Source organism: Entelurus aequoreus, linkage group LG15 (genome assembly GCF_033978785.1).
Source record: "Entelurus aequoreus isolate RoL-2023_Sb linkage group LG15, RoL_Eaeq_v1.1, whole genome shotgun sequence".
Classification (NCBI taxonomy): domain Eukaryota; kingdom Metazoa; phylum Chordata; class Actinopteri; order Syngnathiformes; family Syngnathidae; genus Entelurus; species Entelurus aequoreus.
Window position 1 is genome coordinate 2,367,485 of NC_084745.1, and position 25,000 is coordinate 2,392,484.

At 35.3% G+C, this 25,000-nt stretch overlaps 1 protein-coding gene across 1 annotated transcript in view; it reads right to left on the reverse strand.

Moving 5' to 3' along the window:
* The window catches only part of LOC133629694 (partitioning defective 3 homolog), a 799,726-nt gene that overhangs the window by 175,663 nt on the left and 599,063 nt on the right, over window positions 1–25,000 (reverse strand). Inside the window, exon 21 of the mRNA XM_062020594.1 lies at window positions 13,387–13,698. Coding sequence (XP_061876578.1) covers window positions 13,387–13,698 — 312 coding nt within the window. The remainder of the gene's footprint in view (window positions 1–13,386; window positions 13,699–25,000) is intronic.

Here is a 25,000-nt window from a genome sequence, read left to right on the forward strand (position 1 = left end):
CAAAAGTCGTAGCATCAAATGTAACACGAAACGTCGTAACACGAAATATCGTAACAACAAAAGTCCTAACATGAAAGGTAACACTAAACTTCATAACAAATGTCGTAAAACAAAACATTGTTACACAAAACATCGTAACAACATTTGTCGTAACAACAACTGTCGTAACAACTGTCCTAACAACAAATGTCCAAACAACAAATGTTCTAACAACAAGTGCCGTAACAACAAATGTCGTAACAACAAATGTCGTAACAACAATTGTCGTAACACAGAATGTTGTAACACGAAATGGCGGAACACGGAATGTCGTAACACGAAATGTCGTAACAACAAAAGTCGTAACAACAAATTTAACACGAAACGTCTTATCAAATGTTGTAACTAATGTAACAAATGCCGTAACACGAAATATTGTAACAACAAAAGTCCTAACATGAAACGTAACACGAAACGTCATAACATGAAACATCGTAACACAAAACGTCCAACTGTCCTAACAAAAAATGTCGTAGCAACACATTTCGTGACAACAAATGCCGTAACAATAAGAGTCATAACAACAAATGTAACACGAAACGTCTTATCAAATGTTGTAACAAATGCTGTAACAACAAATAACACATAATGCCGTAACACGAAATATCGTAACAACGAAAGTCCTAAACGAAACACAAAACGTCATAACAAATGTTGTAACATGAAACATCGTAACACAAAATGTCGTAAAAACCACTGTCGTAACAACCACTGTCTTAACAACTTTCCTGACAACACATGTCGTAACAACAAATGCCGTAAAAAAAAATATTGTAACAGCACATGTTTTAACAACAAATGTTGTAACACGAAATGTCATAACACAAAATGTCGTAACAACAAAAGTTGTAACAACAAATGTAACACTAAACGTCTTATCAAATGTTGTAACAAATGCCGTAACAACAAATAACACAAAATGCCGTAACACAACTTATTGTAACAACAAAAGTCCTAACATTAAACATAACACGAAACATCATAACACATGTCGTAACATGAAACATCGTAACACAAAACGTCGAAAAACCACTGTCGTAACAACCACTGTCTTAACAACTGTCCTAACAAAAAATGTCGTAACACGAAATATCGTAACAACAAAAGTCGTAACAACAAATGTAACACGAAACGTCTCATACAATGTTGTAACAAATGGCGTAACAACAAATAACACAAAATGCCGTAACATGACATATCGTAATAACAAAAGTCCTAACATGAAACGTCACACAAAACGTCATAACAAATGTCGTAACATGAAACATCGTAACATAAAACGTTGTAAAAACCACCGTCGTAACAACTGTCCTAACAACAAATGGCCTAACAACAAATGTCGTAACAACACTTTTCGTAACAACAAATGTCGTAACAACAAAAGTTGCAACAACAAATGTAACACGAAACGTCTTATCAAATGTTGTAACAAATGCCGTAACAACAAATAACCCACAATGCCGTAACACTAAATATTGTAAGAACAAAAGTCCTAACATGAAACATAACACAAAACGTCATAACAAATGTCGTGACATGAAACATCGTAACACAAAACGTTGAAAAACCACTGTCGTAACATATGTCGTAACACGAAATACCGTAACAACAAAAGTCGTAACAACAAATGTAACACGAAACGTCTCATACAATGTTGTAACAAATGGCTTAACAACAAATAACACAAAATGCCGTAACATGACATATCGTAATAACAAAAGTCCTAACATGAAACGTAACACGAAACGCCATAACAAATGTTGTAACATGAAACACCGTAACATAAAACGTTGTAAAAACCACTGTCGTAACAACTGTCCTAACAAGAAATGTCCTAACAACAAATGTCGTAACAACACATTTCGTAACAACAAATGTCGTAACAACAAAAGTTGTAACACGAAACGTCTTATCAAATGTTGTAACAAATGCCGTAACAACAAATAACACACAATGCCGTAACACTAAATATTGTAAGAACAAAAGTCCTAATATGAAACATAACACAAAACGTCATAACAAATGTCGTGACATGAAACATTGTAACAAAAAACGTCGTAAAGATCAATATTTTTTTTGTGTCCATATCCGAACGGAATGGAAAGCGAGGCGTTCTGTGTTGGAATGTCAGAAACGGAGCCGCAGTCAGACACTAACTTGTTGTGGGGGAAATCACAGAATATTTGTTATGAACTCAAAGCGAAGCTGTTCACGCGGATGATCTTTTTTCCCCGCCCAGGGTGGCCCTCGCCATCCTTTTCCGTCGCATTCGCCCCCAGAATTCTAAACATAACTTTAGAGATGGAAAGTCCGGCCTTCCGTCCGCTTCCGGAAATGCATTAGCTACCTCGTGGTCCAATTTCAAGGCCAGGCAGAGGCAGATATTGAGTGTTGTCCATCTTTGAGTTCTCCCGTTGCTTGCCAGCTCTGCTCTCTGGAGCATCGGAGTTTCTCAGGGCTTCAAAAGCCTTGCGCCGCAGAGCGCTATCGGCTCCGTGCTTTTTTTCCCCTTCTTCTTCCGACTGAGTAACGGGAGCAGCAGTCAATCAAAGAACCGTTTCAAAAAAAAAAAAGGTGCTGCTTTGTTTTCACGCCCGCCTCCCACAAGTCCCTCGGAGGCTGGCACCTGTCAGGCTGCCGCGCTCAAACGCAGCACCTAGTGCCAGTCACCCCCGACCCCCGACCCCGGGGGTCCCGCGGCAGATGGAGTGGTTAACTTCTCAGCTGTCGACAAGTGAGGTCATTTCATTCGGCTTTTTTTTCTCCCATTTAACAAATCGAGCTATTTTGTGCTCGAACGTTACGAATAAAAACAGCGGAATTCTGGAGTTTTTGTTGATATTTGACATTTATTGTTTTGAGTGGGCCAAAGATGAAAAAAACCAAAAACACTTTCTTTAAGGTTATTTGTGTTTGAAACTTAAAATGAGGGGCGTCATGATCCCATTATGGGATATCAATGTGAGGGAAAAACAGTATCGTAAATTGCATGTAAAATGTCCAATATAAGCAAACTTATCAAAAATGTATGAAAATGGAAAAAGGTGAGGGAAAATATATATATTTTTAGTTTGAATACGGTTTGTGTGGGAGGAAAAACTTTCCTAATTGTTAGAAATCTCACTATTTATATTAAACATGCTTCACTGATGAGAGAATTTGTCCCCCTAAATGTTGCGGTCCTTGAACTCACCGTAGTTTGTTTACATGTACAACTTTCTCCGAGGCCGCCACAGAAAGACGTATTTTTATGCCACTCCTTCTTTGTCTCATTTTGTCCACCAAACCTTTTATACTGTGTGTGAATGCACAAAGGTGAGCTTTGTTGATGTTATTGACCAGGCATATCTGGTCACTGAAAGCTAATCCATGCTAAAATGCTATTCAGGCTAGCTGTACGTACATATTGCATCATTATGCCTCGTTTGTAGCAATATTTGAGCTCATTTAATTGCCTTTAATTATGTCCTCTGTGTGTTTAATTGATATTTGCATGTCTCATGACACATTATCTGTATGTAATATTGGCTGCACTTCTGATAGTTGTCTGTGTGCCATGTTGTTCCAGACCACAGCAAACGTTGCCATGTTGTTCCAGACTACAGCAATTACTGCCAAGTTGTTCCAGACCACAGCAAACATTACCCAGCTTGCAAATATTGTAATAAATCCATTAGGAGAAGACAGTCTGCCGTTTCCTTTAACTTGGACATCTATACCTACCTACATCTACATCCATACTTACCTAAATCTACACCTACCTACATCTATACCTACCTACATCCATACCTACCTACATCTATACCTACCTACATCTATACCTACCTACATCTACATCTATACCTACATCTATACCTACCTACATCAATACCTACCTACATCTACATCCATACCTACCTAAATCTACACCTACCTACATCTATACCTACCTACATCCATACCTACCTACATCTATACCTACCTACATCTATACCTACCTACATCTATACCTACCTACATCTACATCTATACCTACATCTATACCTACATCTATACCTACCTACATCTATACTTACCTACATCTATACCTTGGACACACACATCTATACCTACCTACATCTACATCTATACCTACCTACATCTATACCTATATCTATACCTACCTAAATCTATACCTACATCTATACCTACCTACATCTATACCTTGGACACACACATCTATACCTACCTACTTCTACCTACATTTACACCTACCTACATATATACCTACCTACATCTATACCTACCTACTTTTACCTACATTTACACCTACCTACATATATACCTACATCTACATCTATACCTACCTACTTCTACCTACATTTACACCTACCTACATATATACCTACCTACATCTATACCTACCTACATCTATAGCTACCTACATCTATACCTACCTACATCTATACCTACATCTATAGCTACCTACATCTATACCTACCTACATCTATAGCTACCTACATCTATACCTACCTACATCTATACCTACATCTATAGCTACCTACATCTATAGCTACCTACATCTATAGCTATCCATATATTCCCAATAATTCCCATATATTCCCATTAATTCCCATTAATTCCCATATATTCCCATTAATTCCCATATATTCCCATTAATTCCCATATATTCCCATTAATTCCCATATATTCCCATTAATTCCCATACATTCCCATTAATTCCCATATATTCCCATTAATTCCCATATACTCCCATTAATTCCCATATATTCCCATTCATTCCCAGGGGCGGTGTCCAACTTTGAATAATCAAAAAATTGTCAATATTTCCAAACTTCTCGAGCTTAACTTCCCGTGGTAAATTTCCGGAAAGTTTTCTACCCCTTTGCAACCCACAAAATGTTGTCAGTATATGATGGTTAGTATAAATTACCCCAAATTTCCTGTTAATTTCCATTAATTCCCCATTAATTCCCAAATACTCCCATTAATTCCCATATATTCCCTTTAATTCCCATATATTCCCATTAATTCCCATATACTCCCATTAATTCCCATGGGCGGTGTCTAACTTTGAATAATCAAAAAATGGTCAGTATTTCCAAACTTCTCGAGCTTAACTTCCTGTGGTAAATTTCCGGAAACGTTTCCACTCCTTTGCAACCCACAACATTTTGATATGTATGTCAGTATATGATAGTTAGTATAAATTACCCCAAATTCTCTGTTAATTTCCATTAATTCCCCATATATTCCCCATATATTCCCTTTAATTCCCATTAATTCCCACATATTCCCTTTAATTCCCATATATTCCCATTAATTCCCATATATTCCCATTAATTCCCCATATATTCCCTTTAATTCCCATTAATTCCCATTAATTCCCTTTAATTCCCATATATTCCCATTAATTCCCATATATTCCCATTAATTCCCCATATATTCCCTTTAATTCCCATATATTCCCATTAATTCCCATATATTCCCATTAATTCCCATATATTCCCATTCATTCCCATATATTACCATTAATTCCCCATATATTCCCTTTAATTCCCATATATTCCCATTAATTCCCATATATTCCCATTAATTCCCCATGTATTCCCATTAATTCCCATATGTTCCCATTAATTCCCATATATTCCCATTAATTCCCATATATTCCCATTAATTCCCATGTATTCCCATTAATTCCCCATGTATCCCCATTAATTCCCATATGTTCCCATTAATTCCCATATATTCCCATTAATTCCCATATATTCCCATTAATTCCCATATATTCCCATTAATTCCCATGGACGGTGTCCAACTTTCAATAATCAAAAAATGGTCAATATTTCCAAACTTCTCGACCTTAACTTCCCGTGGTAAATTTACGGAAACTTTCCACCCCTTTGCAACCCTATGGCCACCCCTGCTATTTGTTTTGGACTGCTTAAACAAAACAACACAAATAAAGAATGCTATTTGTATTTTATTTTTATTTTTTTATCGGGCTGCAACCAGCTTTAGCCAGGCAAAAGTCAGACATAGTCAAAGAAGTTGTGGTTTTGAAACAATCTTGCAAAGGAAGAGTAAGACCTGATAGAACACAAGGCGCACGGTGCCGTGGTCCTCGCCGCTCTCAGGGTTTATAGTCCCTGGTCACAGACATGGTGACCCCACCCATTAGGGGCTCCATTACCAAAGGTCCATTAGAGTGCACGGCGTATAAGCGGGTGATTCATCCAGCTGCCGCCTTGTCGTACGGACAAACAAGTGTGTTGCTTTGAAGGCCTTGTTGAGTCATGAGTGAATAACGTTATTACGGCATTTAATGAACACACACTTGTATGTACACGGAAGAGTCCAGATTGCCGGCAATTGGATGCATGCGGTCCAGCGAGGGTCCGGTAATTAGTTCAATGGACCAAAGAGAAAAGCCTCTTAAAGGGACCACGCAACCAACAGATATAAACATTGCACTAGGGTTGTACGGCATACTAGTTTATAGCTAACGTCCAGAGTTTTAGCTACTTCTAAATCACTAATCCTGGCCTCCGTGGCGACAAAGTAAGTTTCTTACAAGTAGCATTATCACTGGAGGACGAGGAAGAGCTAAATATGCTTCACTACACACCGTAAGAGGATACAATAGCTCACTTGCAATGTAAACAAACGCCATGGGTGGATCTATACCTGACATCCACTGTAATGATACCAAGTACAAGAGCGTATCTAGTCGATACTACTATGATTATATCAATATTTTTTCGTTTAGTTTAAATTCATATCATCTTTATAAACTCAAGAAATACGTCCCTGGACACATGAGGACTTTGAATATGACCAATGTATGATCCTGCAACTACTTGGTATCGGATCGATACCTAAATGTGTGGTATCATCCAAAACTAATGTAAAGTATCAAAAAAGAGAAGAATAAGTGATTATTACATTTTAACAGAAGTGTAGATAGAACATGTTAAAACAGAAAACAGCGCGACACCTACCCTTTACATCAATATTTCTTAACCATATTATTATTGGTTAATTAGGTATTATATTTTAATGTATGATCCTGTAACTACTTGGTATCGGATCTATACCTAAATGTGTGGTATCATCCAAAACTAATGTAAAGTATCAAAGAAGAGAAGAATAAGTGATTATTACATTTGAACAGAAGTGTAGATAGAACATGTTCAAACAGAAAATAAGCAGATATTAACAGTAAATGAACAAGTGGATCAATAATCCATTTGTACAGTTTGTCCCTCATAATGTGTACAAAATAATAGGTGTATAAATGACACAATATGTTACTGCATAGACTAATTAGGAGTCTTTGTTTGTTTACTTACTACTAAAAGACAAGTTGTCTAGTATGTTCACTATTTTATTTAAGGACTAAATGACAATAATAAACATATGTTTCATGTACACTAAGACTTTTTGTTCAAATAAATACAATAATGACATTTTTTTGTTCCCCTTTGTTTAGAAAAGTATCGAAATACAATTTGGTACTGGTACCAAAATATTGGTATCTGGACAACCCTACATTGCACATACGTTTTGTTTTAAGCTACCGTACAATTCCCATGTCATTGTAATCTTTCTGCCGTTTAACTTTTCAACAGATTCATTCACAGACTAGTCAACAATAATTCCATTGGAAGCAGACTTTTGATCACATTTATTTAATATTTAGAATGCAAAAAACCCCCAAAAACATCCATCGTCATGTCTCTCATAATGATTGTGAACGATAGGCAACAAATCCCAAAAAAGTGCAGTTCCCCTTTAAAAGGCGGACATTTATCCATGAAAATACAGATAAGCTGCTCATGGTGTAATTGACAAAGAATGACACATCATAGAAGTAAGGTAATTATGGTACATTATTATCACATTAATTCATAAAACTACTGTAGTTGTTACATTGTATTGTATTGTCGCTGATACAATATATATATATATATTTTTTTTTCAATTTTTTATATACAATATTTGTGGTCTTAAAGTTTGTTTTTTAAAAGGCATGTTATTATTATTATTACTACATGTTAATGTGCTGTTTTGGTGGACTCCTTTCAAAAAGAAAATCAACGTAAATTATAGTTTGAATGAGGACAAACACAAATATGTAAACATATATATTTTTAAAGGATTATATTTCATTGCAAAGTCTAATTTAAGGAAGCGGAGACAGGCAAAAACATATTTTTTCCAATGTTCACGGTAGTTTATATTAATCTTTTAAATTGTATTCAGTATAGCATATATGCAGGACATTTTTCTAAATTTAAAAAAAAAACATTTTAATGTACATTTTTATTTAATCTTTAATAATAATGATAATATATTTGATTTGTATAAAGCACTTTACATTGAGCAAACAACCTCAAAGTGCTACAGTGTATTAAACAAATGAATAAAAAAAAATAGAATAAAAAGGTAATACAAATAAATACAAATAAAAACTAGAACAGCCTAATAGCTACAACTAGTATGCATATATCTAAAAAAAATTTTTTTTTTAAAAAGAAGGGTTTTAAGTCTTTTTTAAAAGCATCCACAGTCTGTGGTTCCCTCAGGTGGTCAGGGAGCGCGTTCCACAGACTGGGAGCGGCGGAGCAGAAAATGCACAAAGTGTACAATTTGATCTAATCCGTCCCTAATTTTAGAGGTTAATAACAACCTGTTTGAAAAGTCTCATTATGCGGCCTTGATATGTTAAACCCTCAGAAATGAGTCGCAATTTTGTGTTGTTGACACTTTTTGTTTGACAATACGTTTAATTTAGACATGAAAATGACGGCTTTTGTTTGCTGTGATCGGCAGGCATGAATCTGAATGCCTTTTAAGCTGTTTTCTCCCCCCCCCACACACACACACACACACACTTTGTAAAGAGAGCTCCTCTGAGCCAAACAAGAAGCGCCGCATATTGTTGTATCTCACAAGCAGCCAGACAAACGGCGCAGGCATGCAGCCAGACTGGCGTACAGAAGACACGCAAAGTGGCGCGAAAACAAAAGTAGCACACGTTTGGGGGGGAAAAAAAAACGGCGTATATTTCCAACCGAATCACAACACACGCGACGGCTAATCCTATATTGGCTCGTACGTTCTCAAGACCCCGAGAACATATATTATTTCCACAAATAACACGTGGGGATGGAACGTCACATGAACCTACTAAAACAGGAGAGGTAAAGCCACACAAGGTCGGGTTATTTGCTTTCGTAAAGCAATTACTCTGTAATGATGTATGTCATGTATTTGGATTTCAGTTCAGAAAACATTGGAAAAGGGAAACAAAGAAAACCAGATGGCTGCGGGTATTCATGATAATAAATGTAACGTGAATACCCAAAACACAATTAGACTTCTCCTATAGGGAAATGTGTTTTTTTTTCCAGAGAAAGCCCCGCAGCTGATATCGTCTTTGGTCAGGAAATAAAGACAGAAAATCAGACTTTATGAGCGTATCCCTGCAGCTTGTATTGATATTTGACAGCACGGCGTCTGTCGCTGTGTACAAATCTTTAAGGTGAAGAAGACGACTGTCAAAATCTGCTTTGGGGGGATACATATTTTCCAATAGATAACTGCAAGATGTACAGTCTGTCTCTCGCTATAGATCGCTGATTCCTAAATGTACGAGTTATCAGCCTGTCCAGCAGGGCCGGCCCGTGGCAAGGCCGTACAGGCAAATGCTAAGGGCGCCGTCCATCAGGGGGCGCCACGCCAGTGCCACAAATGTTGGAGAAAAAAGAAAAAAAGTTGGTACTATTATTTCTAAATACAAAAAATAATCCCACGTTAATTAAAATGCTAAGTAAAGCCTATTTAATAGAAATATTATTTGTTACAACATTACACCCCCCCCCCCCCCCCCCCCCGCACGGTGCGCCCCCTCTCTTCCCGTATCATGACTCTTACCACATCAAAAAATCAACACAAGATGTCAAAACGGCCAAAACTGTCAGGTGCCCAGGGAAGAAAAAAGAGAAAAGAAGAGGAGAAACGAGAAAAAGACAGAGGTAGCAGGTAGGTAACGTTAGCCTACATGAAATTATTTGTCTGTTACAGAATGTGATAGTAACCTGGCTTTTTTAGCATTAAGCTAATGTTACATGATTCGGCAATTGCTAATCAATAAATAGCTAGTTCTGTTTTAACGTCGGGTTAATGTTGTGGAGGGGGCTAAATTGTTATGGAAAATAATAATGTAACGTTAGGTAATCACAGTACTCGCACCTTACATTCCTCAGGGACATTTGTATTAGATCTTTTAAGCAGGTGTTTTTTGTTTACATTGTTATTGCCTTCTGGTTAGCTAATGTTTTCCCTGCAGGTAATAGTCACTTTTCTACCCCTTTATATATTAGGTATAGTTGTAAGCCTAGTTGTTAAAGTGCACATCATTAATGTTAATTAAGCAATATCACATGAGAGGGAATGCTGTTTTTTTGATTTGAGCACTGCTGTGATTCGGTTAAAGATAATCATAACATAACATTCTCATATAATATGTTAATTTGCTTTCTTTAAGTAAAAAAAAAGGTCAAAGCTATTCGTTTTCTTGTGAGTATATACACTTCACTGCCGATGTGGGGGGGGCGCCACCTAAAATGTTGCCTAGGGCGCCAGATTGGTTAGGGCCAGGCCTGCTGTCCAGATAACCGTGTGGTGTCTGGCGTGATTGTGGTGGCGGGGGCGCAGGGGGGTTTAAGTAGTCACAGGCTGGTCCTGTAGCGACTCACACATTGTTTTGTCCCGGTGACACACACATGGAAACACACACATAGTAGATTCCTTATCTACCGGAGACCTTCCGGTAAAAGGTCATAAACCAAACCGCTGTCAATCACAGGGGGTAGCTTGACCCAAACCATGACAAATATCAACAACCACACTCCGATGTCCGGCCGTTTCATTGGAGCAGAACTTTTTACTTGTTCAAAGATGCGATCTTCATCCTTGATGACGGTCGCGGCGTTTGCGCAGCTAATGTAGGCAACTCTCCACGTTCTACGATTGTTCCTTGACGCACTACAATCATAACAGTTTGCCTCATGCTTAGGAGACGTAATGTAAGGAAAAAGAATCAGATAAAAAAAACAAAAGTGACCAACCTAGTCATAGTTAACTTTCTCTCAGTGTACGTTATCTTTGCACGGAACTAGTTTTCTGTTTCTATTTGTACAATCATAAAACAATTGGCCAAAACCACAACATGCAAGGAAATGTTGCAACACTAAAATGTCATAACAAACGTCATGACACGAAATTTCGGGACACGAAACGTCGTAACGTCAAATGTAGTAACAACAAAATGTAACCCGAAATGTTGTGACAAATATCGTAACAACAAATGTCCCAACAACAACGGTCCTAACAACTGTTCTAAGAACTAATGTAACAACACATGTCGTAACAACAAATGTAACACTAAACTTCGTAACAACAAATGTCGTAACAACAAATGTCCTAACAACAATTGTCCTAACAAGTACTGTAGCAACAAATGTCCTAAGAACAAATGTAACACGGAACGTCGTAACAACAACTGTCCTAACAACAAATGTAACACCAAATGTTGTAAAAACAGATGTCCTAACAAAAAATGCAACACGAAACGACGTAAAAAATAACTGTCCTAAAAACTGTCCTAAAACTAATGTAACAACAAATGTCAAAACAACAAATGTCGTAACAACAAATGCAACACGAAACGACGTAAAAACAACTGTCTTAAAACTAATGTAACAACAAATGTCCTAACAACAAATGCTGTAACAACAAATTTCGTAACAACAAATGCTGTAACAAAAAATATCGTGACAACAAATGTCCTAACAACAAATGTCCTAACAAGTACTGTAACAACAAATGTCCTAAGAACAAATGTAACACGAAACGTCGTAACAACAACTGTCCTAACAACTGTACTAACACCAAATGTAACAACAAATGTCGTAAAAACAGATGTCCTAACAACAAATGTCACAACAACAAATGTCCTAACAACAAATGTAACAACAAATGTCGTAAAAACTTGTCCTAACAACAAATGTCACAACAACAAATGTCCTAACAACAAATGTCTTAACAACAAATGTAACAACAAATGTTGGAACAACTCATGTCGTAACAACAGGTGTCATAACAACAAGTGTCGTAACAACAAGTGTCGTAACAACAAATGTCCTAACAACAAATGTCACAACAACAAATGTCCTAACAACAAATGCAACACAAAACGACGTAAACACAACTGTCCTAATAACTGTCCTAAACATGTCCTAACAACAAATGCTGTAACAACAAATGCTGTAACAACAAATTTCGTAACAACACATGTCCTAACAACAAATGTCCTAGCAACAAAAGTAACAACAAATGTTGGAACAACTCATGTCGTAACAACAGGTGTCGTAACAGCAAGTGTCTTAACAAGTGTCGTAACAACAAATGTCCTAACAACAAATGTCACAACAACAAATGTCCTAACAACAAATTTCGTAACAAATGCAACACAAAACGACATAAAAATAACTGTCCTAAAACTAATGTAAAAAAAAAATGTCCTAACAACAAATGCCCTAACAAAAAATGCTGTAACAACAAATTTCGTAACAACAAATGTCGTAAGAACAAATATCCTAACAACAAATGTAACAACAAATGTAACAACAAATGTTGGAACAACTCATGTCGTAACAACAGGTGTCATAACAATAAGTGCCGTAACAAGAAGTGTCGTAACAACAAATGTCGTAACAAGTATCGTAACAACAGATGTTGTGACAACAGATGTTGTGACAACAAATGTCGTAACACGAAACAGTTTAACAACGAAACACTAACATGAAACAACGTGATATGAAAGAACGTAACAAGAAAAGTCGGAACAAAAAAAAACCTAACACAAAAAGCCTTTACAAGGAACACGACATGAAAATACCAAAAGTCTGAACACAAAATGTTGTCGCACAGATGGTGGTAACATTAAACGTAACAGGAAATGGCGCAGAGCTAGTCTGTCTTTAAATAGCTTAGCACAAATGTACCCCGACATTATTCCATGGATGAGTATGCGCTCCTCAGCAGAACACGTTTGGACATCTATGTAAAACCAGAGTGAAGTCCAGTAGGACTCCCTGGGAAAAGGGCTGAAGAGGATTAGGACTGATCCAAGGATGATGATGAAAAAAGACAAGATATTCTTGTGTTGACAAGTGTGTAGTAGGTTCTCAGTGGCCACCACAAATAAACACACACAATAAAGGTAAGCCATGTAAACTCCATCGGTCGCACAATGGTCGCCAGTTTCACGCTGCGGACTCAGAGAACTTCTCTGCTTACCTTTCAGTAGACACGGGGCGTCCATTGCGAGGCTTGTTGACCTGAGCGTAGATGGCCTCTGGAGGTGGCTTGTTGATGTGAGGACTGGAGGAAAGGAGAGGGCCCTCAGGACTCTGAGGCAGATGGTAGTGATGGTGACTGCCATAAGGCTCCAGGCTGCTGCCGTCCACCGACAAGTCCAGCGAGCCGATGCCGGCGTAGGTGTGCTCTTCTTCCGAGCTCAAGGTGGTGTGGCTGATGATGTCCTGGATCTCTGCATATTCTCGCTCCTTGGCCTGCTTCTCCCGCAGCTCCCGCATCTTGGCCTGGATTCTAGAAAAGTAATGACAACACAGCAATTGGTGGCAATCCCTTTGAATATATGATCGAGCACTTTGTTGTATTCTCCTGTGGAATATACAAAATGTATCGATTTCCTCAAATAGACACTGTTTGGGAATCAGCACCTCCAAGTCCGAGTCCATGGTTCTCGCCCGGAAAAGGGTGGAGTGCCATCTCCGGGTTGGGGAGGAGATCTTGCCCCAAGTGGAGCAGTTCAAGAGCTTGGTCCGCATTGCCGGCAGTAAGTCGGACACGTTTCCAGTGATGGTTGGACTCCGCCAAGGCTGCCCTTTGTCACCTATTCTGTTCATAACTTTTATGGACAGAATTTCTAGGCGCAGTCAGGGTATTGAGGGGATCTGGTTTGGTGGCTGCAAGATTAGGTCTCTGCTTTTTGGAGATGATGTGGTCCTGATGGCTTCATCTGGCCAGGATCTTCAGCTCTCACTGGATCGGTTCGCAGCCGAGTGTGAAGCGACTGGGATGAGAATCAGCATCTCCAAGTCTGAGTCCATGGTTCTCGCCTGGGAAAGGGTGGAGTGTCATCTCCGGGTTGGGGAGGAGATCTTGCCCCAAGTGGAGGAGTTCAAGTACCGCAGAGTCTTGTTCACAAGGGAGGGAAGAGTGGATCGTGAGATCGACAGGCGGATCGGTGCGGCGTCTTCAGTAATGCGGACGCTGTATCGATCCGTTGTGGTGAAGAAGGAGCTGAGCCGGAAGGCAAAGCTCTCAATTTACCGGTCCATCTACGTTCCCACCCTCACCTATGGTCATGATATTTGGGTTATGACCGAAAGGACAAGATCACGGGTACAAGTGGCCCAAATGAGTTTCGGGGCTCTCCCTTAGAGATAGGGTGAGAAGCTATCGACCGGTAGGAGGCCACGGGGAAGACCCAGGACACGTTGGGAAGACTATGTCTCCCGGCTCCCGGCTTGGTCGGGGGTGGGGGTGGGGGGTGTTTGGGGGTGGGGGGCGTGGTTATTTACAGCTAGAATTCACCAACTCGAGTATTTCATATATATTCCATATATATATATATATATATATATATATATATATATATATATATATATATATATATATATATATATATATATATATATATATATATATATATGTATGAAATACTTCACTTTCAGTGAATTCTAGCTATATATATATATATATATATATTTATTTATTTTATTTACATAAAAGAAATACTTGAATTTCAGTGTTCCGGTGGCTATCCATTAGATGGCAGTATTGTCCTGTTTAACTTCTCCGTTCATGATGAGTATATCATTTCGGCCACCGTGTTCAATGGAGAAGTCTGTTCTACATATTTACAGGCAACATACCCCTTCCCCTTCGAACTGTCCTGGATGAACTGAAATTTTTGTTTCCATTCGTTTGAATTCGTTCGGCAAGCTGTTTATATTGTGGGAAAGCGGACGTGAGAACAGGCTGTCCCCACTCAGTCTCAGGTCCGCATTGAGCTGGACAAACTCCCGGTATTCAGCCGGAGCTGGAGGCCACGCCCCCTCCAGCTCCGGCTGAATACCGGGAGTTTGTCGGGAGAAAATCTCTGCCGGGAGGTTGTCGGGAGAGGCGCTGAATACCGGGATTCTCCCGCTAAAAACGGGAGGGTTGGCAAGTATGACTCAAGTCTTATTTAGCAAGAGGAGGCCGAGGGGAAGACTGCCAAGCTCCCCTCCCCCACGCCAACACACCAGGTCCCTGTCCCCAGGACAACGGATCCTTTCACCGGCTCCTTCCCATCTCACAGAATGGTTCCATGTGGATGCGGGTGTGTCTGCAGCTAACGAGGCGAAGCCACCACGCCACAATGGAGTCAGAGGGCTTTGGATGAAGAGGGGGGGTGTCGACCTCCCTTTTACGGTGACCTTAGCAGGAACCAGGTACCAGATGTGTCACATACGAGCACGCTCCCTACACATCCCTGTCACCTTAGGTCATAACTGACCTCTGGACCCCACCACCCCCCCAACCCCCCCAGCTCACAAATGATTGACAGGTTCGGAACAGGTCTTGAAGGCCCTCCGGCCCTTCTCGCTCCTCCTCGTCTGTGTATTTTAATAACCGTAATCACATTTCAAACAATCACCATTTTTCAGTGACGGATTAACCCAATTCCCTCATCCTACCCGCAGACCGCCTTATTTATTTCTAGCCGTCCCAAATCCCATTTTCTCAGCATTATCCACGGAATGAGGTTTTGACGGAGGCCTGATGTGATGTCGCATGATATGCCGTCGTCTGCAGAAGATCCGGAAGAGCTCCGGTGTGTTTTTACATTACCACGGAGCAGATACAGTATGGAAATGGTTCATGCACAGTCGTGCGCACACACACACACACACACACATTCTTGTATTTCTTACATTCTTGAGACCTGAGAAAAATGCCTCCCTCTTTAGGACCAGCCTTTCTAGATATATGAAGAAGTGTATTTACAACATTAATAATATATAAATACTATGCAAATATAAAAAAACTTGTTGTGAAAAATGAGTTGGAATTTCACAAGAAAAAGGTCACAATTTCACAAGAAAAACGTAGAATTTTGGCAGTAGTGTTATAAAAGTCGTAATTTTAACTAAATTTTACAAGAAAAACTGAACGTTTGTGCAATATTATGATACAAGTTGGAATTTTACTCAATAACAGTCGCAATTTTACAAGAAAAGCTTAAAATGTTGGCAATTTTATGAAAAGTCGTCATTCTACTCGACAAAAAACACAATTTTGCAAGAAAACTTAAAAAATTTGGCACTATTATGGTAATAATCTGAATTTTCAAGGCAAAATTAGGACAAAAGTCATCAAAAAAAAATTCACAATTTTACAAGAACAACAAAAACGTTGGCAATATTGTGATACAAGTCAGAATTTTATATGACAAATGTCACCATTTTGCATTAAAAAGTTATAATTTTACGAGAAAATATTGCAATATTACAAAAACAGAAAGAATATGAGAAATAGTTCCCAATTGTATAGGAAAAAAGTTCACAAATTTGAGAAAAAAATGTTTTTAGTTAATTAATTAATTCTTTGAATTTGTTGTTTGGAATTGGTTTTTAATCTTCATTATTTATTTCAAGTACTTCAGCATGTCTCTATATACATATTTATTTAATTTTTTATATTAATTTTGGCCAAAGGGGGCGCATTTCAATTTCTTACACACACTTGTTATTACATATGTTGACCAGAGGGGGAGGACTTTAAATTTCCCTTGGCAAAATGATGACAAAAGTTATCATTTTACTAAAAAAAAAAAAAAACACAATTTTTCAGGAACAACAAAAACTTTGGCAATATTGTGATACAGAATTTTATATGACAAATGTCATCATTTTGCATTAAAAATTAATAATTTACATAAAAAAGTAATAATTTTACGATAAATTATTGTAATATTACAGAAACAGAAAGAATATGAGAAATTGTTCCCAATTTTATAAGAAAAAAGTCCACACATCGTGAGAAAAATACTGCTTTTAGTTCATTTATTATTATTTTTTGTTGTTGTTTGTAATTGGCTTTTAATCTTCATTATTTACTTCAAGTTATTACAGTATGTCTCTATATACATATTGATTTATTTTTTATATTAATTTTGGCCAAAGGGGGCGCAATTTCTGACACACACTTGTTATTTCATATGTTGACCAGAGGGGAAGCACTTTAAATTTTCCTTGGCAACATTATGACAAAAGTCATCATTTTACTAAAAAAAAAATGTCACAATTTTACAAGAACAACAAAAACTTTGGCAATATTGTGATACAAGTCAGAATTTTTTATGTCAAATGTCACCATTTTGCATTAAAAATGAATAATTTACATAAAAAAGTAATACTTTTACGATAAATTATTGTAATATTACAGAAACAGAAAGAATATGAGAAATTGTTCCCAATTTTATAAGAAAAAAGTCCACACATTGTGAGAAAAATAATGCTTTTAGTTCATTTATTATTATTTTTTGTTGTTGTTTGTAATTGGTTATTAATCTTCATTATTTACTTCAAGTTGTTACAGTATGTCTCTATATACATATTTATTTAAATTTTTTATTGATTTTGGCCAAAGTGGCCGCATTTTGATTTCTTACAAACACTTGTTATTACATATGTTGACCAGAGGGGGAGCACTTTAAATTTTCCTTGGCAAAATTATGACAAAAGTCATTATTTTACAAAAAAAAAAATGTCACAATTTTACGAGAATAACCAAAACTTTGGCAATATTGTGATACAAGTCAGAAATGTATATGACAAATGTCACCATTTTGCATTAAAAAGTAATAATTTACATAAAAAAGTAATACTTTTACAAGAAAATATTGTAATATTACAGAAACAGAAAGAATATGAGAAATTGTTCCCAATTTTATAAGAAAAAAGTCCACACATTGTGAGAAAAATACTGCTTTTAGTTCATTTATTATTATTTTTTGTTGTTGTTTGTAATTCGTTTTTAATCTTCATTATTTACTTCAAGTTGTTACAGTATGTCTCTATATACATATTGATTTATTTTTTATATTAATTTTGGCCAAAGGGGGCGCGTTTCAATTTCTTACACACGCTTGTTATTACATATGTGGACCAAAGGGGGAGCACTTTAAATTTTCCTTGGCAACATTATGACAAAAGTCATCATTTTACAAAAAAAAATGTCACAATTTTACAAGAACAACAAAAAGTTTGGCAATATTGTGATACAAGTCAGAATTGTATATGATAAATGTCACCATTCTGCATTAAAAAAGTAATAATTTTACGAGAAAATATAGCAATATTACAGAAACAGAAAGAATATGAGAAATAGTTCCCAATTTTATAGGGAAAAAAGTCCACACATTGTGAGAAAAATACTGCTTTTATTATTTATTTATTTTTTGTAATTGGTTAATTTAATCTTCATTATTTACTTCAAGTTATTACAGTATGTCTCTGTATACATATTGATTTATTTTTGATATTAATTTTGGCCAAAGGAGGCGCAATTTCTGACACACACTTGTTATTTCATATGTTGACCAGAGGGGAAGCACTTTAAATTTTCCTTGGCAACATTATGACAAAAGTCATCTTTACTAAAAAAAAATGTCACAATTTTACAAGAACAACAAAAACTTTGGCAATATCGTGATACAAGTCAGAATTTTATATGACAAATGTCACCATTTTGCAAAAAAAAATAATAATTTACATAAAAAAGTAATACTTTTACGAGAAAATATTGTAATATTACAGAAACAGAAAGAATATGAGAAATTATTCCCAATTTTATAAGAAAAAAGTCCACACATTGTGAGAAAAATACTGCTTTTAGTTAAGTTATTATTATTTTTTGTTGTTGTTTGTAATTGGTTTTTAATCTTCATTATTTACTTCAAGTTGTTACAGTATGTCTCTATATACATATTTATTTTATGTTTTTTATACATTTTGGCCAAAGGGGGCGCATTTAAATTTCTTCCACACACTTGTTATTACATATGTTGACCAGAGGGGGAGCACTTTACATTTTCCTTGGCAAAATTAAGACAAAAGTCATTATTTTACTAAAAAAAAAATGTCACAATTTGACAAAAACGACAAAAACTTTGGCAATTTTGTGATACAAGTCAGCAATGTATATGACAAATGTCACCATTTTGCATTAAAAAAGTAATCATTTTACGAGAAAATATTGCAATTATACAGAAACAGAAAGAAAGAATATGAGAAATAGGTCCCAATTTTATAAAAAAAAAGTCCACACATTGTGAGAAAAAGACTGCTTTTAGTTAATTTTTTTTTGTTAATTTTTTTTATTTGGAATTGGTTTTTAATTTTCATTATTTACTTCAAGTTATTACAGTATATCTCTATATACATATTTATTCTATGTTTTTTGTTCATTTTGACCAAAGGGGGCGCATTTCAATGTCTTACACACTTGTTATTACATATGTTGACCAGAGGGGGAGCACTTTACATTTTTACACACACTTGTTATTTCATATATTGACCCGAGGGGGAGCACTTTTAAAACCGACACACAGTCAATTTGAAAAATCCCTTCTTTTTGGGACCACCCTTATTTTGAAAGATTTCACCACCAGGGGGTGCAAATGAGATCTCTATTTTTTGGTTTTTGTAATGTGCTTAAGGCCGATGACAAAGGAGTCACGGACCACAGATGGCCCCTGTGCCGCACTTTGGGCAACCCAGCTGTAGAAGCTAACTGTTAATGGCCACTATAGTCTTAGCACCGTAGTGTATGTGTTCATCCTACGGTCACATACGGGACACGGGTTGTCTTATGTCGGAAGACGTAAAATCAGCCGTTCACCTGGCGGGTTTTTTGGGGAGGGATGAACAGGGAAGTCCTTCTTTAGCTGCCGTCTTGTTTTATCATACATTGCTGCCTTTGCACCTGTCAATGTTTACTTTTGTACGCACGTTAAATCAACAAAAAATCCTGACTTTGGAGCAATGTTCACGGACTGTAGTATTTGGCTCTCTATTAGATGCAATGCTTTTGGTCCTAACTTGTTCACCGGTCCTCATATGGACGGTACTTTACCTTGTTGATGTCTCAAGAAGGGTAGAAATACAAGAACACACACACCCGCCATGTGTTTCTGTCCTCCAGGGTAGACAACCGGTCTCGAAAGAGCCAAAACACTAATTCCAAAAACCCTTTTCACCTGCTATCAGGCTGAGACAACGTCAGATCTCTGCCAGGAAGGAATGGGAAATGATGTTAGCAGAGGTTCAAGGAAGTCCGCTGGGAATCCCAGCCACCGACCCTCTGGCGCTTTATGAACTAATCGGATTCATAAAAATGACAATATTGACATTTGGAATGAGATAATGGCCTTGCCTGGACGGGTGACACACAACTCAAGGAAGGAAATGCTGCTAGATAATTTTAATAACAAACAATAGTTTGCCATTTTCGTCTATATCCTCCTGACAACCACTGTCCTCTGTAGTGGACATTTCTTTTTGGTCTACTTCTTATATCCGGTTTAAAAACCATGAAAGGTAATAGCCCCGTCATGCAGAACACAAATGTCCACTGCAGAGGACGCTTGTTCTCAGGAGGACATACAGAGGTACCACAACTTAACAGTGCACCGACTCAAGAGTGTTTTCAGATAAGAGGTATTTGAAATGCTTTAAGTCAGGGGTCACCAACGCGGTGCCCGCGGGCACCAGGTAGCCCGTAAGGACCAGATGAGTAGCCCGTTGGCCTGTTCTAAAAATAGCTCAAATAGCAGCACTTACCAGTGAGCTGCCTCTATTTTTTTAAATGTTATTTATTTACTAGCAAGCTGGTCTCGCTTTGCCCGACATTTTTAATTCTAAGAGAGACAAAACTCAAATAGAGTTTGAAAATCCAAGAAAATATTTTAAAGACTTGGTCTTCACTTGTTTAAATAAATTCATTATTTTTTTTACTTTGCTTCTTATCACTTTCAGAAAGACAATTTTAGAGAAAAAATACAACCTTAAAAATGATTTTAGGATTTTTAAACACATATACCTTTTTACCTTTTAAATTCCTTCCTCTTCTTTCCTGACACTTTAAACCAATGTTCAAGTAAATGTATTTTTTATTGTAAAGAATAATAAATACATTTTAATTTAATTCTTCATTTTAGCTTCTGTTTTTTCGACAAAGAATATTTGTGAAATATTTCTTCAAACTTATTATGATTAAAATTAAAAAAAAAAAATATTCTGGCAAATCTAGAAAAACTGTAGAATCAAATTTAAATCTTATTTCAAAGTCTTTTGAATTTCTTTGAAAAAATTTTGTTCTGGAAAATCTAGAAGAAATAATGTTTTGTCTTTGTTAGAAATATAGCTTGGTCCAATTTGTTATATATTCTAACAAAGTGCAGATTGGATTTTAACCTATTTAAAAAATGTCATCAAAATTCTCAAATTAATCTTAATCAGGAAACATTACTAATGATGTTCCATAAATTATTTTTTAGAATTTTTTCAAAAAGATTCGAAATAGCTAGTTTTTCTCTTCTTTTTTTCGGTTGAATTTTGAATTTTAAAGAGTCGAAATTGAAGATAGACTATGTTTCAAAATGTAATTGTCATTTTTTTTGTGTTTTCTCCTCTTTTAAACCATTCAATTAAGTGTAAATATCATTCATTATTAATAATAACATAGAGTTAAAGGTAAATTGAGCAAATTGGCTATTTCTGGCAATTTATTGAAGTGTGTATCAAACTGGTAGCCCTTCGCATTAATCAGTACCCAAGAAGTAGCTCTTGCTTTCAAAAAGGTTGGTGACCCCTGCTTTAAGTTAATTCAGAAGACAAGATACCTCAGTAGAAGCCTACTGAAAGCCACTACTAGCGACCACACAGTCTGATAGTTTATATATCAATGATGACATCTTATAAAGTGACATTTTAAATTTCCCGCTAAACTTCCGGTTGAAAACGTCTATGTATAAATGACGTATGCGCGTGACGTCAATAGTTAAACGGAAGTATTGGTACACCATTGAATCCAATACAAAAAAAGCTCTGTTTTTATCTCAAAATTCCACAGTATTGTTGGTGAATCTTTTGCAATTTGTTTAATGAACAATGGAGACAGCAAAGAAGAAAGTTGTAGGTGGGATCAGGTGTATTAGCGGCTGGCTGCAGCAACACAACCAGGAAGACTTTGAGGATAGCAGACGCGCTATCCGACGCTAGCCGACGCTAGCCGCCGACCGCACGGATGATCGGGTGAAGTCCTTCGTCGCTCCGTCGATCACTGGAACGCAGGTGAGCACGGGTGTTGATGAGCAGATGAGGGCTAGCTGGCGTAGGTGGATAGCTAATGTTTTTAGCATAGCTCTGTGACGTCCTGTAGCTAAGTTAGCTTCAATGGCGTCGTTAGAAATAGAAAAAGGAGAAAGTGTGGAATCCAATGAGCCAGCTTGTACCTAAGTTACGGTCAGAGCGAAAAAATATACGTCCTGCACTGCACTCTAGTCCTTCACTCTCACGTTCCTCATCCACAAATCTTTCATCCTGGCTCAAATTAATGGGGTAATCGTCGCTTTCTCGGTCCGAATCGCTCTCTTTTTTTTTTATCAGCGACCAAAAGTTGCGAACTTTATCGTCGATGTTCTCTACTAAATCCTTTCAACAAAAATATGGCAATATCGCGAAATGATCAAGTATGACACATAGAATGGATCTGCTATCCCCGTTTAAATAAAAAACAAATCATTTCAGTAGGCCTTTAAGAGCAGCTGTAATAGTGCTACGCTGTTTTTGAAAACCAGATTGAAATGGAGATAAAATATTGTTTAATTCTAAAAAAAAATCCTTTAGCTGGTTACTGATGATCTTCTCAAACAACTTTGCTAAAATACATAATTTAACAAAATTGTTGAACATCTTAATCTTTAAATAGACCATTTTTAAAAAAATTTCAGACAACTTGATCTGCCCTTTCTCTTTTTTGCTCTGCGTGGAGAGGTTCTTAGGTGGCCACGGATCAGTTTCCACGGAGGATGGTAGACCACTCTGAGAGGTCCACAAATTAAACATTAATCCAGGAAAGACAAAGTTGGACTTATTTGTGCATCGCAAAGTAATGCATTTGATTGACATAACAAGTGCTGCTGTGATCGTGACGCTAAGGAGGAAAAGTACAAGTTAGTGGTCGGGGGTGGGGCGGGGGCGTGGTTAAGAGGGGAATATATTTAAGCTAGAATTCACCAACTCAAGTATTTCATATAAATAAATATATATATATATATATATATATATATATATATATATATATATATATATATATATATATATATATATATATATATATATATATATATATATATATATATATATATATATATATATATATACATATATACATATACATATATATATATATATACACACATATATATATGTATATATATACATACACACATACTGTGTATACATAAACATATATATATATATACACATACACACATACATATATACACACATATACATGCATATACACACACACACACATATATATACATACTGTATGTATGTATACAGATATACATATATATATATATATATATATATATATATATATATATATATATATATATATATATATATATATATATATATATATATATATATATATATATATACTGTATATATATATATATATATACTGTATATATATATATATATATATATATATATATATATATATATATATATATATATATATATATATATATATATATATATATATATATATATATATATATATATATATATATATATATATATATATATATATACATATATACATATACATGTATACATATACACATATACATAAATATACACACACACATATATATATATACATACTGTATGTATGTATACATATATACACATATGTATATATATATATATATATATATATATATATATATATATATATATATATATATATATATATATATATATATATATATATATATATATATATATATATATACATATATATATATATATATATTTATATATATATACCGTATATATATATATATATATATATATATATATATATATATATATATATATATATATATATATATATATATATATATATATATATATATATATATATATTTATATATATATACCGTATATATATATATATATATATATATATATATATATATATATATATATATATATATATATATATATATATATATATATATATATATACATATATATATATATATATATATATATATATATATATATATATATATATATATATATATATATATATATATATATATATATATATATATATATATATATATATATACATATATACATATACATGTATACATATACACATATACATACATACATGTATACATATACATGTATACATATATAGCTACACACATATACACATATACATACATACATGTATACATATACATGTATACATATATACATATATAGATACACACATATACACATATATATATATATATATATATATATATATATATATATATATATATATATATATATATATATATATATACATATATATATATATATATATATATATATATATATATATATATATATATATATATATATATATATATATATATATATATATATATATATATATATATGAAATACTTGACTTTCAGTGAATTCTAGCTATATATATATATATATATATATATATATATATATATATATATATATAT